Below are 14,885 nucleotides of genomic sequence, written 5' to 3'. Positions count from 1 at the left end.
TAAAGTCACAGGAAGAAAAATCAAGGCAGAGAAAATTTGGGGCTAGGCTCTCTGTGAATGGCTACTGAATAACCAGTTTCCACCTTGAGGCAAGCTGTAACATGAATCTTAAATGGTCTTATTAATAAAAAACAAAAATATAAAATAAAACAACAACAAAAACAAAAAAACTTTATGAGCCAGGTATTGGGGTGAATTCTGGAAAATCAGGAGACAAAAGAAGTCACAGCTAACCTTACCTCACCAACTCTCATCTGATCCTGTTTTCTCAAACTGGATGCCTCTGAGTTCTCATCAGAATGGATCTCAGCTGAACTGCTGCTGAAAGCCTAAAAGCTTAAAAGCCTAAAAGCCTCTAGTTCCTAGTCCTTGTGTCTTATATACCTTTCTGCTTCCTGCCATCACTTCCGGGAATTAAAAATGTGTGTCACTTTGCCTGGCTGTTTCCAGTGTGGCCTTGAACTCACAGAGATCCAGACGAATCTCTGCCTCTAGAATGCTAGGGATAAAGGCGTGTGCTACCACTGCCGAACCTCTATGTTTAATATAGTGTCTGTTCTGTTCTCTGACCACCCCATAAGTTTATTGGGGTGCACAATATATCAACCACAGCAAGTCTTGTGGAGGCAGAGGGAAAAGTTGAGTAGTGGTGGAGCTGTTGTAAACCTTGAGTGACCACAGGATCCTTGGTGCTTAAGTCAATGTCAGAGTGGGAGGGCCTCTCTGTTTGGGTACTGGTTGATCCCTGGACAGGGTGGGCCACCCCTAAAGACAATGGGCAGAACCACAGTGGCTCAGTGACAGGATGCTCTGAAATTGAAGGCTGAAAACTATGTATTGACTAGCACTTTCTCACAGTGGATCTGAGATGCCTGCCTCAATGTCCCTACAAGTAACCTTAGCACTGGGAACCCAGACTAGCCTAACTTTATCATTTGTCAGCCATGTATTTGAGAAGAATTCTAGAAGATAATATATTCCCTTCACAGTCCTGCTTTCCTCTGTTACTCTGCTTAATCTCACGAGCAAGCATTGCCTATGTTTGTGCCATCCCACTTTGAGGTTTGTGATGCTAAAGGAGTCAACACATTTCAGGTCCAGATTAACAAAGAAGATTAAAATCCAAGGCCAGCTCTTTATCTTATGCCAAGAAGTAAGTAAATAGAAGCCCCACCCACACAGTATAGGGCCTTCTGAATGATGAAGCTCATATAAAAAGGAACAACTTGAAAAAGAATTCAATGTCAAATGCTTTCACAATATTCTGCTGATCTAACAGCTGACTCTTGCTGTCCCAGAAGCACAGGGAGACACTAGCCCAAGGCCTCAATTTGGCAGTCCTAACTCCTGCACACAGACTGAGTTATGATATTGTGTCTGTCAAGATACCAAGGCGAGCAGACATCTGGCCCCTGACACTTTGTCTGGGTCATTGCCTGGTCATCTCAGAGGACCCTCTGTTTCTGTCATTCTGTGAAGTCCCTTCAGTGAAAGGTTTTTTGTTGTTTTGTTTTTTCTGGTGGAGCCTCAGACACAAAAGATATCTACAGCACCAAAAAGATCCATCCTCTTCTATAATTGACAGAGCTCACTTTTTATGAGAGAGGTGGTAGCTGGCAGATAACTGCTTTCATTTTGTTCCAGAAAAAAAAAAAAAAAACTTTTAAAAAGTAAAGAAGAAGAAGTAGAATTGAAGGCATTCATAGCCTCACTTCTTCCTCTGGCTCTAGGGAAGGCCAGGTAACACAGGTGTAGACCACAAACTTCAGCTGGTCTTTGCTCAGTGATTCCTGTGAGGTTGTGTTCAGTCTTGGTGTAGGGTCTCAGGCTTCCGTTTTCATTGGGCATCCTGGGAAGGAGGAGGCTGGCACCACAGGCTTCCAGGAATGGCTGAGGCACAGAGAAAGGAGGTGGAGCTATGGGGGCTAAGCAGCAGCTGGCCTGGGTTTTATTTGGCTTTTGCCATGTCTTGGACTGAAATATTTGACAGCACTGAGATGCAGGAGCAAATTAAAGAGCAGTGAGCTCCTGGCCACCTTGACTTGCTCTGTGTAGTTTCCTCCAGAGAAATAAACCTACTGACTGATACTTAGACTCCAGGAGGAGCTCTTGAGAGGGAAGGCAAGAAAGGGGAGCCCAGGGCAGTCAAAGAAGAGGAAGAGGGAGGCCACACACACTTTCCTCCTGGTTCTTTCCTCTGTTTTCTCTCTCTCTCTCTCTCTCTCTCTCTCTCTCTCTCTCTCTCTCTCTCTCTCTCTCTTTTTAATGCAAGGGGTTCCTTTGACAGACTTCAGCTCTTACCCAGTTCTGTTTGGTTCAGGACCGAGAAAATCAGACCCTTATCTAAATCTGAGAGATGAAGCTACAGTGGACATCCTTGCATATCACAACCAGGGAAGCTCGGCTAGGAAAGCACAGAGGGAGGGAGAGAGGAGAGGAGGAGGGGAGAGAGAGGAAGGAGGGAAGGGACAGGAAAGAGGTTGGTTCTCTCACATTTCACCTACAGTATTCTGAGCATAGCATTCCCATACTGCCACCCATCAATACCTCTTGATAAAATTTAAGTGGTTGAATAAACATGAACAAATGAATGATCAACATCCTTTTTTTCTGAAAGGCTTTCATGAATATAGCCAATTATTTGGAAAGCATTAGGGTCAGGGTCACTGTGAAAAACTGAAAGCACAACCTACCCTGTGGAGTTGGTGAGACAATGGTGGTGTGTCTAAGTTGTGTGTCCTAATGGTGAGTGCGTTTGGCTGTCAGAGCTGAGCCCCACTGTTTATTATATTCATCTCTAAATACATGATTGTGAGATATATTTTGCTGCAGAGAAACCTGTCTTCATTATTTGTAGCCTGTTTTCCATCTGTTTCGTCTCATTGGCCTCTTAGATCCTGGCCCCTCTCAGGGGTTGCTAGAAGGGTGTTGAGATTGAATTTGCTGTGAGATTAAAGTATGACTTTGTGAACTCCAAGTCTCATCTGATCATCCATCTGTCTCTCTTTCAGTGAAAAAAGCAATCGAACTGAAGTCCAGGGGAGTCAAGATGCTACCGAGCAAGGACAGCAGCAGCCACAAGAACTCTGTCTGTGAGTCACTTTCTTTTTATGTGAGGATGGATGGACTAATGGGAGGGGAAAACAGGAGTGGACTGAATGGTCCCTAACTTCATTCTGTGAGATGCCACTTCTACTTCAACTGTTCCTCTCTTCCACTTTGAAAGATTTTTCTAGGAGAAAGACTAGGCCTGACCTATTGACATATTATCCTACCCCTGAAACATACCTCAACTATGTCTCCTCTCTTCCCTGTAAGAGACTAAACCTTGAAGATTTCTTTCTTAAAACTCTGTTACAGAGACATCTAGAGGGCTGTCTTCTCTTCTCTCCACCCCTTACCCTCGCAACAAACACTAGATTTTTCTTTGGAAAAAGGGATTTGGGTCTTTGAGTCTTCTTATTCAATGTCTCTGATCATCTATTGCCTGTAGATCAGAACATTTGGGCAGCATGTCTGTCCTTCCTAAGAGATATGCAGTGCCATAGAGCATGCATACCTTCCTGTTTGAATGTACCCAGCAGCATTGTGCTTTCTCAATAGCTGTGTGATGGATGAAGTGTTCACTCACTCAATGATGGCATCTTGCCTGATCTGTAAAGGCTCAGCCTTCACAGCTGGTCTGACTGTTCCGAGTCCCTGGTTGTATGCTCAGAGCTAAGTTCTCATCTAGATGCTTATACACATTTTATAGACTTTCCTTGTGGGTTTTCTCGCCATGGATTATGACAACAGACTGTACTGCAATGCTGAGTCTTCACACATTGTATTAGTCTGTGGTCACCTTCTTCAGCCATCTCCCAGACTTCTGCTCACATTATCCCCATTCTGTGTTCAGATATGGGTATCCCATATCTGAGTACTTTCAGGGGGTGCTATGCAAAACTAGTACCCTGTGAATGTTTCTGCTACTTTTTCTTGATAATCACACCCCATGTCTTTCAGATGAAATTGGGGATACATTTTTAACTGGTGGAAATGATTGAGTGATAGAAATGTAAAGAAAGGGATTTTGTTTGTCAACGTAACGTTTTGGTTTTTGTTACTTTCAGCTTTGTGTCTTTCAGGTAGAAAAGAAAGTGTTGGTAATACTTTTGAAAAATCAGTTTTATGACTGAAATTCTTGATGAGGTGATCTACAGTTTGACAGAACCACCTGTCAGGTGATAATACCTGTATTAAGTCAGCACTAGATCTGAGGCTCCATCCACTGGGTACATGTCCTTCTGTGTGGTTGACATTGGCATTGTTTATTCATACAAGACGTTTTCTCCTGTCCCTATTGATACAGGAAGTGACAAACCTCACAGTTTCCTTTTGAGTATTAGGAAGTATGCATTCCCATGCCCAGGCAGTACTAAACTCTCTGTGCCATGCTTGAGGATTCATCATTGAGGAAAAGGAAAAACTGAAGAAACCAGGAGCCTTCCAGGAACAGTGTGTGAGGGAAATATGTAACCCTGAAGAGACAGTTGAGGATGGTGAAGTATTTTCTAGAGGAAGCTGGAGGGACAGACTCTGGTGATAGAGACACTTGCTATGATCAGGTCCAAGATTCACCATCAATAATGCTAAACCACTAATCATTTATGCATGGTTATCAGGAAGATATGCCCCGAGAGTCTAAGCAGGCCTTCACCATCTATGTCATGCGGTGGGCACTGAGCAGTTAGTTATCCCAGGTGGAGCTTCTCTGTCTGAGAAAGAGGAGTCAGCATTGCAGTAAGTCATCCCAGGGCTAGACAGCAGGGGACCTTGCTCTGCAGATTCCAGGAACACTGCAGATCCTGGCTTCACTTGGATCTGTGTTCTGATGGCTAGAGGTGGGCCTGTTAGGACAAGCTCTGAGCCTGCTGTGAGCCCACACACAAGGATGGCCATTTTCCCTTTGTGCTCTGTGAATTCCTTACCGTCTTTATGAGGATAAGTGATGAGAAAGCAATTTACGTTCTTCACACTTATAGTGGCAACCAGCCTCCTTTGGATTTCCACAGGACTAAGTACTTTATACGGATAGAGAAATGCTGGTGCCCTTAGCATGGGCCTTATTTCTTCTAAATGCCCTTCACTGAGGTTCAGGCTCCAGTGCCTTAGTCCTTGGAGGCCACAGCCCTTCCAACTACATTGTACATTCAAGCCAATCCAACCTCCTAGCACAGATACTCTAAAGGCTTCCCCAAATAAGGTTTTGACTATGTTTGACAAAATATGTTCTAAAAGCACCTAACTGAAGGGCAGGATGGGGTGTGAGCTGTGAGCCACCACCCTAGGTCATGCCTCTGCATTTCTCAGCCCTCATTGGGCCTCTTCTTCTTGAGAGTCCTTACAGAGAAAAGATGGGACAACGGTCATCATGTCAATGGACTTGCACAAGGCAACTCTGGTGAGACATCTGCTCATCTGACACTTGTAGAAACCGACCACAGGAGCTGAAGCTTTAAAGGGGAAGCTGGGGGCAGGGCAGTCATGCACTCACTTGTGTGTGTGTGTGTGTGTGTGTGTGTGTGTGTGTGTGTGTGTGCGTGCATTGTGACAGTCCTTCTGGCAAGTGTTGAGACCACATGTGTACATCACCAGACCCTGCCATTGTTTGGAGTTTTAGAGAGGACAGTGGTGGATACAGTCTCTCCTCCACCTCTTCTGGGCTTTCTTCAGGGCCAAGTTCATCCTAGATTCTTTCCCTGGGAAGATGGACAGGTAAATGCCTTTCTAGTTCATTCATAAAAACAGCCACAGGGCAGGAGGAACACAGATGTTTATTGTTGGAAACAATTTCCCCATGCAAAGTTAATGACAAATGATATTACCAATTCAATGTAGATTTGCTCAGGGGAATTGACAGCACACTCTGACTAGCTATTGAATGTTGGATTGCAGCTGTTTATGCCGAGCCTGAGAGGAAGAGTGGGTTGGAGAGCCTTGCTTATTCTAAAGTTTTCTTTAAATGTAAGGTGAACTTGGTAACAATATGCATTGCTGTGTAGGTCTTTAGAAGAATAGCCGCCAAACATGAAAATGAAATAAATATCCCCAAGTGTTCCAGACCTTCCCTTTTTAGTTTATTTCTTTGTCTCTTTTCTTGTATGAGCAACATTTTTGTTGTTTTGTAATCAATGTTACCTACCTTGAAAAACACACTTGAAATGTAAGCAAATTCATTCCAACTTTGCATACAGACTGTGCTATCGACAGACAATAGTTGATTGTTTATTGTGTTTATGATGGCACCCACTACACTGGCTGCTAGCTTCTCCATTGACTTATATGGAAGGGGATGAATGATACAATCTATGTCTCGTGTTCATGACCTCTGCTTCAGAGTGGGGCTTCATTCAGGACACAGGGATGTGTCTGACAGAACTACTGAATGTTTGTATGGTATTCTTGAAACATCATGACTCGAAAAACCGTTTCCTGAAACAGACTGTTTGGGAAAATGCATCCTTCTACCCTGGGTCATTGTGTATTGACCCATCCAGCATGGTCACTCTCATTATCCTAGTTTTTCTTCTTGCAAGTTTGGAGGAACTATAGGAAACAAATAAAAAGACTAGTGGCCATAGTCACTGATTACTTAACTATGCTCACAAAATTTCAGCATTATATCTTGAGTCAGTCCTTGTTCCCCTGGCACACCATGACTCAGGACCCAAATCCCCAGCAACAAGTTTCACCAGGGAAGTCTTCTGGCCTGGGTCTTCTGTTTATAAACAGATCTGCAGATGCTAGGAGGAAAGAAGGGAAGAGACTGTGAATTCTCATTAATCAGGCATTTCTGGGAGCCTGGGGAGAGAAGCCATCTCACCATTTTTACCTTTTAGAAAATTATTTTCATGTGACTCACTTTGAGAATAGACTGAGGAAGGCATTGTGACTTCACTATTGACCCCAGCCTTTTCTATATACCTCTCTGCCTAGAGCAGAGACCTTCACCTTTCACTCCAGAAGTGTATCAGCCATAGACAATGGTGGCTGTACTCATGTTCTGACACTTCAGTCTGGAATTCATCTCCAGACAGCATTTTCAAAGGCTGTAATTGCCTGGGTAGCAAGAGGTATGGTTGCTCTATCACTCTTCCCTCAAAGAATCTTCCAATTAACATGACTTGCTTTACCCACCTACAAAAATCATATTGTATTTTATAAAATTGTCATCAAAGATACCATGCTTGTGGTTAAGTGTTCAGGGACACCTCTCCTCATCAGGGCTCATTTCCAGGACACAGATCCTCTAGGATTTATTTGAGTGATAGCACACGCATGTGTGATCTCTCTTCTTGCTTAATAGAAACTCTGCCTGCAGTTGCAAGAGCCAGACTCCTCATAAGGAGGCAGCCAGATCAGCTTTAAGGCAGATTTTGAAAGAAGGAAAAATAATAGTTCCATTAACCTCTAACAGCCATCCGAAGGTTTAATAATAAAAAGAGGGATAATTGCCCCAATCTGCTTTCTTCCATCACATGTAATTCCAGGGTGCATTTCGATCATTACAGATCTTCGCTTTCCTCGGAAGGCTCTATCCTCATATTGCATGAAAGTACTAGATTTAATGTAGCGCTTTATAAATCAGGTTAGTAAATTATGCAGCAGCTGAATAGGCTTTTGTCACTGCAGGAGCTGAAATATCTTCGCAAATACCCAGGAAAACCTTGCTGTGAAAGCTGATGTCTAGATACATCTGGGGAAGGAAACGCCGAACAAGAAATTGTCTGAAAAGCGAGGTGGTCCATCACATTCCACAGGACACTCACATACATGCGGTTCTTAAGGCAACCAGGAAAGTAAGATCCGTTAAGATATGAAAAATGGGACTCAGTTGGGCCCTAGATGGTGAAACCAAAGTCCAAACCTAGTGGAAAATAAAAGGCTCTTCGAGCATCCCAAGCAACCAAGTCCTAAGCCTGACTGATTAACTAAAGGGAAGAATTCACTTAGCAAAATGACCAGAGGCCTCATCCTCTTACTCTTATACCTGACATAGAAGCCTAGAGAAGGTACCTCCGCTGGCCTGAAGGACCACTGTGTGGCTTAGCATGTTCATGACAGACTCAAGGGGCTCAGCCTATCACAAACATTTTCATCAAATTGTGTAAAATAGATTCACCTAAATTTCTTATTGTGGGATCTATGGATGACTGCAGGACTGCTTCGTCTTCAGGTGTCTGTAGAGTAGGGACAACATTAATGTCTGTCAGAGGAGGGAGCCCCTGTAGTGATAGGTAGATGATTTATGTGACTATAACATCGGGGAGTTCAGTCAGAAGGGTCTAAAAGCTAAATTGATCCATCGCTGAAGCTCTTCCCTCAAATACAGTCTCAGCCTGTCAACTGTAGACACACAGAAAATAAGTCGGCAAATTAATGAGGCTGGCTTGCAAGGTAGATAAGAAGGGGGATTTCAGAATCAAGAAATACTAAGTGAGTAGAAGGGGACTCAGAAAAGAGGCTAATCCTGTAGGCCAGGTCATTTCATTGAGAACATTCTCTAAAGCCTCAGAGAGAACACTACACTGGAAATCATACCAAAGGCATCTCATTCATTAGTTTTCATGGAATTACAGTATTATACAAACTCACTTCTCTTTCCCAGGGAGGAAGGAATCAGATTGCCTATAACTGATAACTTTTGCTTCAGTCTATGAGAAGTTTCAAGGTAAACATTCCAAGTTTTTAATAACCGGTGAGCATGCGCATTATTTATAGCCAATTTTAAGGAAATTAGTAGATTCTCTGTGATATGGCACATGGAAGGAGGGGCCCAGCGATGGGGCTGATATAGGCTAAGAAGCAGACAACATGTCGAACTTTCTCAGTGTTCTCAGAAAACTTCATGCCCAAGATCATCCAGGGTCACCTTGGAGTGAATAGACGTACCTGCACACAGTCAACCTGCCCTGAATTCTGCCCCTCTCCTGTGGCTCCAACATAATGACATGTTTGTATTTTCAAAACCCATTAAATTTCTGATGGATAATTTTCATTTTTGACTTTATTATTATTATGAATTCACAAGACATGGTATAAAGTTGTCAGAAGCTATTTCTGTACCCTTCACTTGGCAAGGTGTTCTCACTGGGTGACATTTACACACTGATAAAGATGGAACAGAAGTTAGGAGATTGATATTGGATAGTACAGAGAACGCAATCAGATCCAATAGCAGCATGCTTGCCATGACCCCCACCCCCGTGCTTGTGTGTGTGTGTGTATGTGTGTGTGTGTGTGTGTGTGTGGTGTGCATGTGCACTTGCACATATGCATGTATACTTCCAAGTGCCTCCCTTGTAAGGTCTTCCTCATAGGTACCCTCCTATGTGACTACTGTTAATTTTGTCTTGAATGCTATGTGCAGTCCTAGACTATCATATACATGAAACCACACAGCATGCAATCTTCTGGATAGAGCTTGCCAGTCATCACAGTTTCCCCAAACTCCACACTAGTCATTCTAGCTTTACTTTTGGCATCATGGCTTTCTACAAACAGATATGGACGAGGTGAATTGCTCATTATCCCTTTGAAAGATAATGGATCTGGGTCCAGTATGGGCTACTATGAGTAAGGATGCTACTAACAGTTGTGAGCAGGTTTTTGCATGAATGCAGGCTTTATCTTCTTTTGGATAGGTGCCCAGAGGTAAAATTACTTCTATTCCCTGTGACAATCACATGTTTAGGTTTGCAGCAAACTATAAAACTACAGTAATTATCCTAGTTTACAGCCTCACCAGCAACAAATGTGCAATCCCCTCCACAGCATCCTCACCTGTGTTTGTATTATTACATTTTGTTTTCTGCCTCATCAATTTTGGTAGGTGGGGACTAATTTCTCTAATCACTAATGATATGCAAGATTTATTCATCTTCAAATTTTCTGTATATATTTTTCCAGAGACAATTTCAGATTTTTTTTCTTGTTGACTTTCCGCCACTCTTTATATAGTGTAGATACTAGTCCCTTTATGGGACATATGGAGTACAAATACTGTCTCCATGTCTACATGTTGTCTTTTCATCTTTTTGAAGGGTTCTTTGGAAGAACTAATGTTTCATTTATTTAATAGATTTCAAGGTAAAACACAGATCTAGTTTCTCTTGGGAGCAAAAAGACTTACAACCTTGAGTATCATGACCATGGGTCAAGAAGAACCACATGTTCCATCTACCCTAAGCAGTAGCATAGCCAGAGCCACTGGAAGCCAGTGACCTGTTGGGCAGGGTGTTTTAGCTTGCAGACCTAAAATTGTAGATCACCAAATACAGGATCCTGGTCATTATCTTCATTCATAGATCTATTTCCATGAGAGCTCAGAAGAGCTACAGTCATCTAGAAATGAAGGGATTTATATCATGAAATGTGAGTACAAATAATAAAGAGCTGAGTAAATATATTTTTAGATTCCTATTAACTTATTTCAATTTTCTTGATTGTTAATATTTCATATGATCCTATAATTTGTGATTTAGCTGCCAATTGTTTTCTTTATTGACTTCTAAAGACATGGAATAGTCAAAGATACACAATGATGATTTTACATTTTCAGAAGGTCCCCTTTATAATTAGCATATTAATTGAATTAAATGAGATAATTTAATTCCAACAATTGATTATCTACTACTTATAATATTTGTTTAGTCATATCCCTTAAGTACAATGAGTTGTTATTCTCACGTAGAGAAAGCAGACAGAGGGAAATCTTAGTGATAGAAAAAACCTAAGCCTTACTTGAAGATGTGAGAAAGCCTGAGGGGGTGAGAGAAGAGAGTCAGTGGAGATTCAAAGGCTGGATAAGAAGTGATGTTCTTTGAAGAGTCAAAATGCCATGTTAGCAAGCATTTCTCTACAGGAAGCATTAGAATTCTGCACATTCAACCTGCCTGTTTAAATCATCCCTTAGAGAGTTTGCCCTTGAGTTCGAAGCCCATATAAAGTAACATACACCAGGCAGCATTCAAATGCTCTGCTTGCCATGTCTATCTGGAAACATCACAACTTCAGCAAAAATTTAGTTTTAGGAACATGCAAGAATTTTGAGTACTCAAGTTCCACCAAAAGAAGCTGGGTTTCTATTTTGATATGGTCATAGCAGGGACTCTGAGTTTGTCTATTTCTGATTTTGGGGAAAATAACCACACATATGAATGGTACTTTGAGAAGGGCTGATTTGTATATAGTTCTTAAAATGAATGAAGATCATTGGGAAAATGTCCTATGCACTCTAGGAGTATCTCCTGTGAAAATATTACTTGTGATATTAGAAACATATTATTTCATTTATGAGATTAGAAACTATCAATTGTGGACAAATTTGATGATTGTATAACCCAATCAAAGGCAGGGTTTACTGACAGCATTGATTCTAGCCAACTGTCCTCTTACTTTAGTCCAGGAAACATCTAAAACTTATCTATAACATTACTTTAATTAATTAGTTTTTATATTATGCACATATAGGCAATACATACTGACCACTTCCACCCCTACCTCCCTACCACCCTTGTGATCTCTGCTCTCAAAAATCTCTCATGTTCATATCTATTTATTTTGTTTTGTTCCCCACTAAGATTAAATATAGCCCTCTGTATATGACCGTGGGCTTGGAACCATTTGTTGGAACCTGATAGGTTCAGCAGAGTGTGCATAAATAAATCCAGTGGTCTCCCCTCTCTCAGAATCCATTATTAGCCAATAGTTCAGAGGTAAACAGTAGGACCCTGTGAACTGGACCTTCTTTGATTGATCATTGACAGGGTTAGTTTTGTGTGTGCCCAGTACAGGTAACTACAGTTTTTCTGAGTCACTTAGTTCAGTGGTTGTATTGAGTCTAGACAATGGCATCTCATGACTCTTCACTGCTACCTTCTGGCTTTCATGTATTTCACACCCTCTCTTCTGAAGTGATCCCTGAAACTCTGAAGGGTTGCCACACATGTCTTGTTTAGGGCTAAGCCCACACCAGTTGCTTATTCTCCTCTCTTCATCTCAGGCTGCCATTAAGTCTCCACATTCACCACTATTCATTGCAAGGAGGCACGGGAAGGGATTGCATTTTCTGCATCTCATCCCATCTGCTTTGTTGTGGTGTATTTAAACCTACCCTTGCCAGGCTCCGGCATTTCTTCTCCCTTCACTCTGCACATGACTCCCTCTACCCTCTCCTTGGGTGGGCCTCTGACAACAGGATATCTTCCTCTAGTACTACCAGGCTCCAACATGACAACCTCCCTTCATCTGCTAGAGAGCAAATGAGCAAACATCCCATATCACTGACATACTAATCATCATGAAATAGACTTGTATTTCTAATGATGTCTGCATTAATATTCAATGTATAAAGAGAGTTAACTATAGTGGCTTTATTAAAATGAAGCTTAGGATGCAGCAAAATGAAAAATTCATTTTATTATTGTGTTGCTCAGCATCTCCTATGCAAAGTTAAATGTTTTGGTTAAGATACAGTTTGCAAATTTTACCTGAGACCACTGGGGGTGTTTATTAGTATATGTTAACTATGCATAATAATGGCATTCCTTATGACATTCTCATGTATTTGCATACTGTACTTGGATCATATTCACCTCCTTATGACATTCTCATGTATTTGCATACTGTACTTGGATCACATTCACCTGACGCTCTCTTGTCTTGCTCTCATCTCAACCATCCTCTTCTCTCCTCAATCCGTGCTCCACCTCCTTTTGTGTGTTGTTTTGTTTTGCTTTTGGTTTTATTTGGTGACCACAGGTTTAATTAGGGTTCCTTACAGGTGTATGTGTCAGGCTTTGTTTACAGACAAAGGACAACTCACCAGGGGTTAGACCACTGAAGAAAGGAAAATGTTTCTTTCCTCAGCACCTGCTTCTGCCTTGGAACAAGATCCGATTCCTGCTTAATTGTCAGTGTCTCCAAAGGCTTGTGGTGTCTGTGACTGAAGTCATCCTGGCATCTGTTTGTTGCTCTTCTGTTCATTTTTCTAATTAATTAAGAAAATATTTTGGGCATCTTCAAGTACACTGTCACACCATGATAAAAAGGAGAGTTCCCACTGTGTTCCTCTCAGGTACACAAGCAGCCTCTTGCTCACAGTTGATACCTCCATGACTAGACTATGCTGAGATTGAAGTCTATAGTTTATATTAGGATATGTTCTTACTGGTAGACATCTCATGGGTCTGAGGGAATGTGCCGTGCTGTATGAAATAGTGTAGTGGCATGTAGTCTTCGTATTCTCAAGTCCCAGCTCCTGTCCTTACATCTTTCTTTCACCTTAAACCCTGGCTGACAAAAGTCTGCAAATCTCCAAAGTTTTGTTTTTTCTGGAATGTTCCACAGTCTGAAACATGTAGCCCACGGCTTTTCCAGATCAATACCTTTTACTCAGAAGATGTCTCTGAACCCATAGTTATCTCTCTGCTCACTACAGAACGCCATGGTTGCTTTCAGCTACTGTTAGTTACTTACCAGTTCAGGTTTGTGAGAAACTCCAAAGCTCTCTTCAGCAAGGGCCCCGCTGTTGCCTCCCAGAGTCCCTGGCATCTGCTGCTGTCTGTCTTCCAGGTTTGGGCCATTGGAAGGGGTGTGTTGGAGCTCAGCTTTGTGCTTTCAAGTTGCATTTCCATTTATGACATAAGGTTTTTGAAAACATTTTGTATATTTATATCCCATCTGCCTGTCATCTTCAGTGAAATATGTGTCTAGATTTTCCCTGGTTTTAGTTATTTCTTTTTAATTGGGATCTAAGAGGTTTTTGTCAGAGGGTTGTTTGTTTGGGAATGTTTCACTCCCTGAATTCCTGGCAGCCCTGGGACTCACGGTGTATCGGATTCTCTATTCCACAGCACCAGGGTAGTCTTCATCAGAGACAATCCTCATTTTAATACATTCTAGCATATTTCCTCTGAGGTTTTCTAGATTAACAGCTTTTCATTTTCTGCTCAGACTTGTGACTATTTGGAGTTACTTTTGGGGACAAGTGTAAGGTCCATGTCTAGGGTTTCCTTCAGTTGGGTACGACCCTTGAGCTGTACCATCACCATCCACTGAAGGATCCAGCTTTGCTCCTTGGTCACTGCTCAGTAGACTGTGTTGGCACATCTGTCTTGACTCTCTCCTGTTCACCTGATCTATGAGTCCTTTTTCAGCAGTGATGCCAGGCTAACTAGATTTCTGTGACATTAGAGTGATCTCCATGTTTCCTGAGATATCAGAATATGTACTATATGCTAAAATTGAACGAGGAACACTTTTAATGTATGAAGAATTCTTGGAGGCAGATGTTCAGCCTAGATTTTGTAGGCAGGCACTACATTTCTATTCACGAGAAAACACAAGATTCATGTTTCCCCTAAATGGCTGTTTTGTTTTGGCTTGTTTTCCCCAGTATTTTGCTATAAAAATGCCAATTACGACTATGTGGAGCAGTGGTTCTCAACCTGTGGGTCACAACCCCTTGGGGAGGGTCAAGTGACCCTTTCACAGGGGTTACCTAGACCATTGGAAAACACAGATATTTACATTATGATTCATAACAGTAGTAACATTATAGTTATGAAGTAGCAATGAAAATAATTTTATGGTCAGGGGTCACCACAACATGAGGAATTGTATTAAAGGGTCACAGCATTAGGAAGGTTGAGATTAACTGGTGTGATTAGTTTAATAGATTAACATGCTATTCACAGGCACTGCCACAATGCTTCCCACATAACTCAGAGAGCAGTTCTATAGGACTTCTGAGTGGGCTGCTGGCTCCACATATCTCGGGGAGACAAGGAGCTCTGGGCCAGTGATGCCTTGAAATTCACATTGCTGATCTAACATCTGAA

The 14,885-nt window shown here is 41.9% G+C and overlaps 1 protein-coding gene across 1 annotated transcript in view; it reads left to right on the top strand.

Annotated features, from left to right (window-relative positions):
* Positions 1–14,885, top strand: part of Csmd1 (CUB and Sushi multiple domains 1) — a 1,301,483-nt gene that overhangs the window by 749,395 nt on the left and 537,203 nt on the right. The window contains exon 6 of the mRNA XM_028882070.2: positions 3,012–3,092. Within this exon, the coding sequence (XP_028737903.2) occupies positions 3,012–3,092 (81 nt within the window). The remainder of the gene's footprint in view (positions 1–3,011; positions 3,093–14,885) is intronic.

Source organism: Peromyscus leucopus, chromosome 17, assembly GCF_004664715.2.
Source record: "Peromyscus leucopus breed LL Stock chromosome 17, UCI_PerLeu_2.1, whole genome shotgun sequence".
NCBI lineage: Eukaryota > Metazoa > Chordata > Mammalia > Rodentia > Cricetidae > Peromyscus > Peromyscus leucopus.
This window is presented reverse-complemented; position numbering and strand designations above follow the sequence as displayed.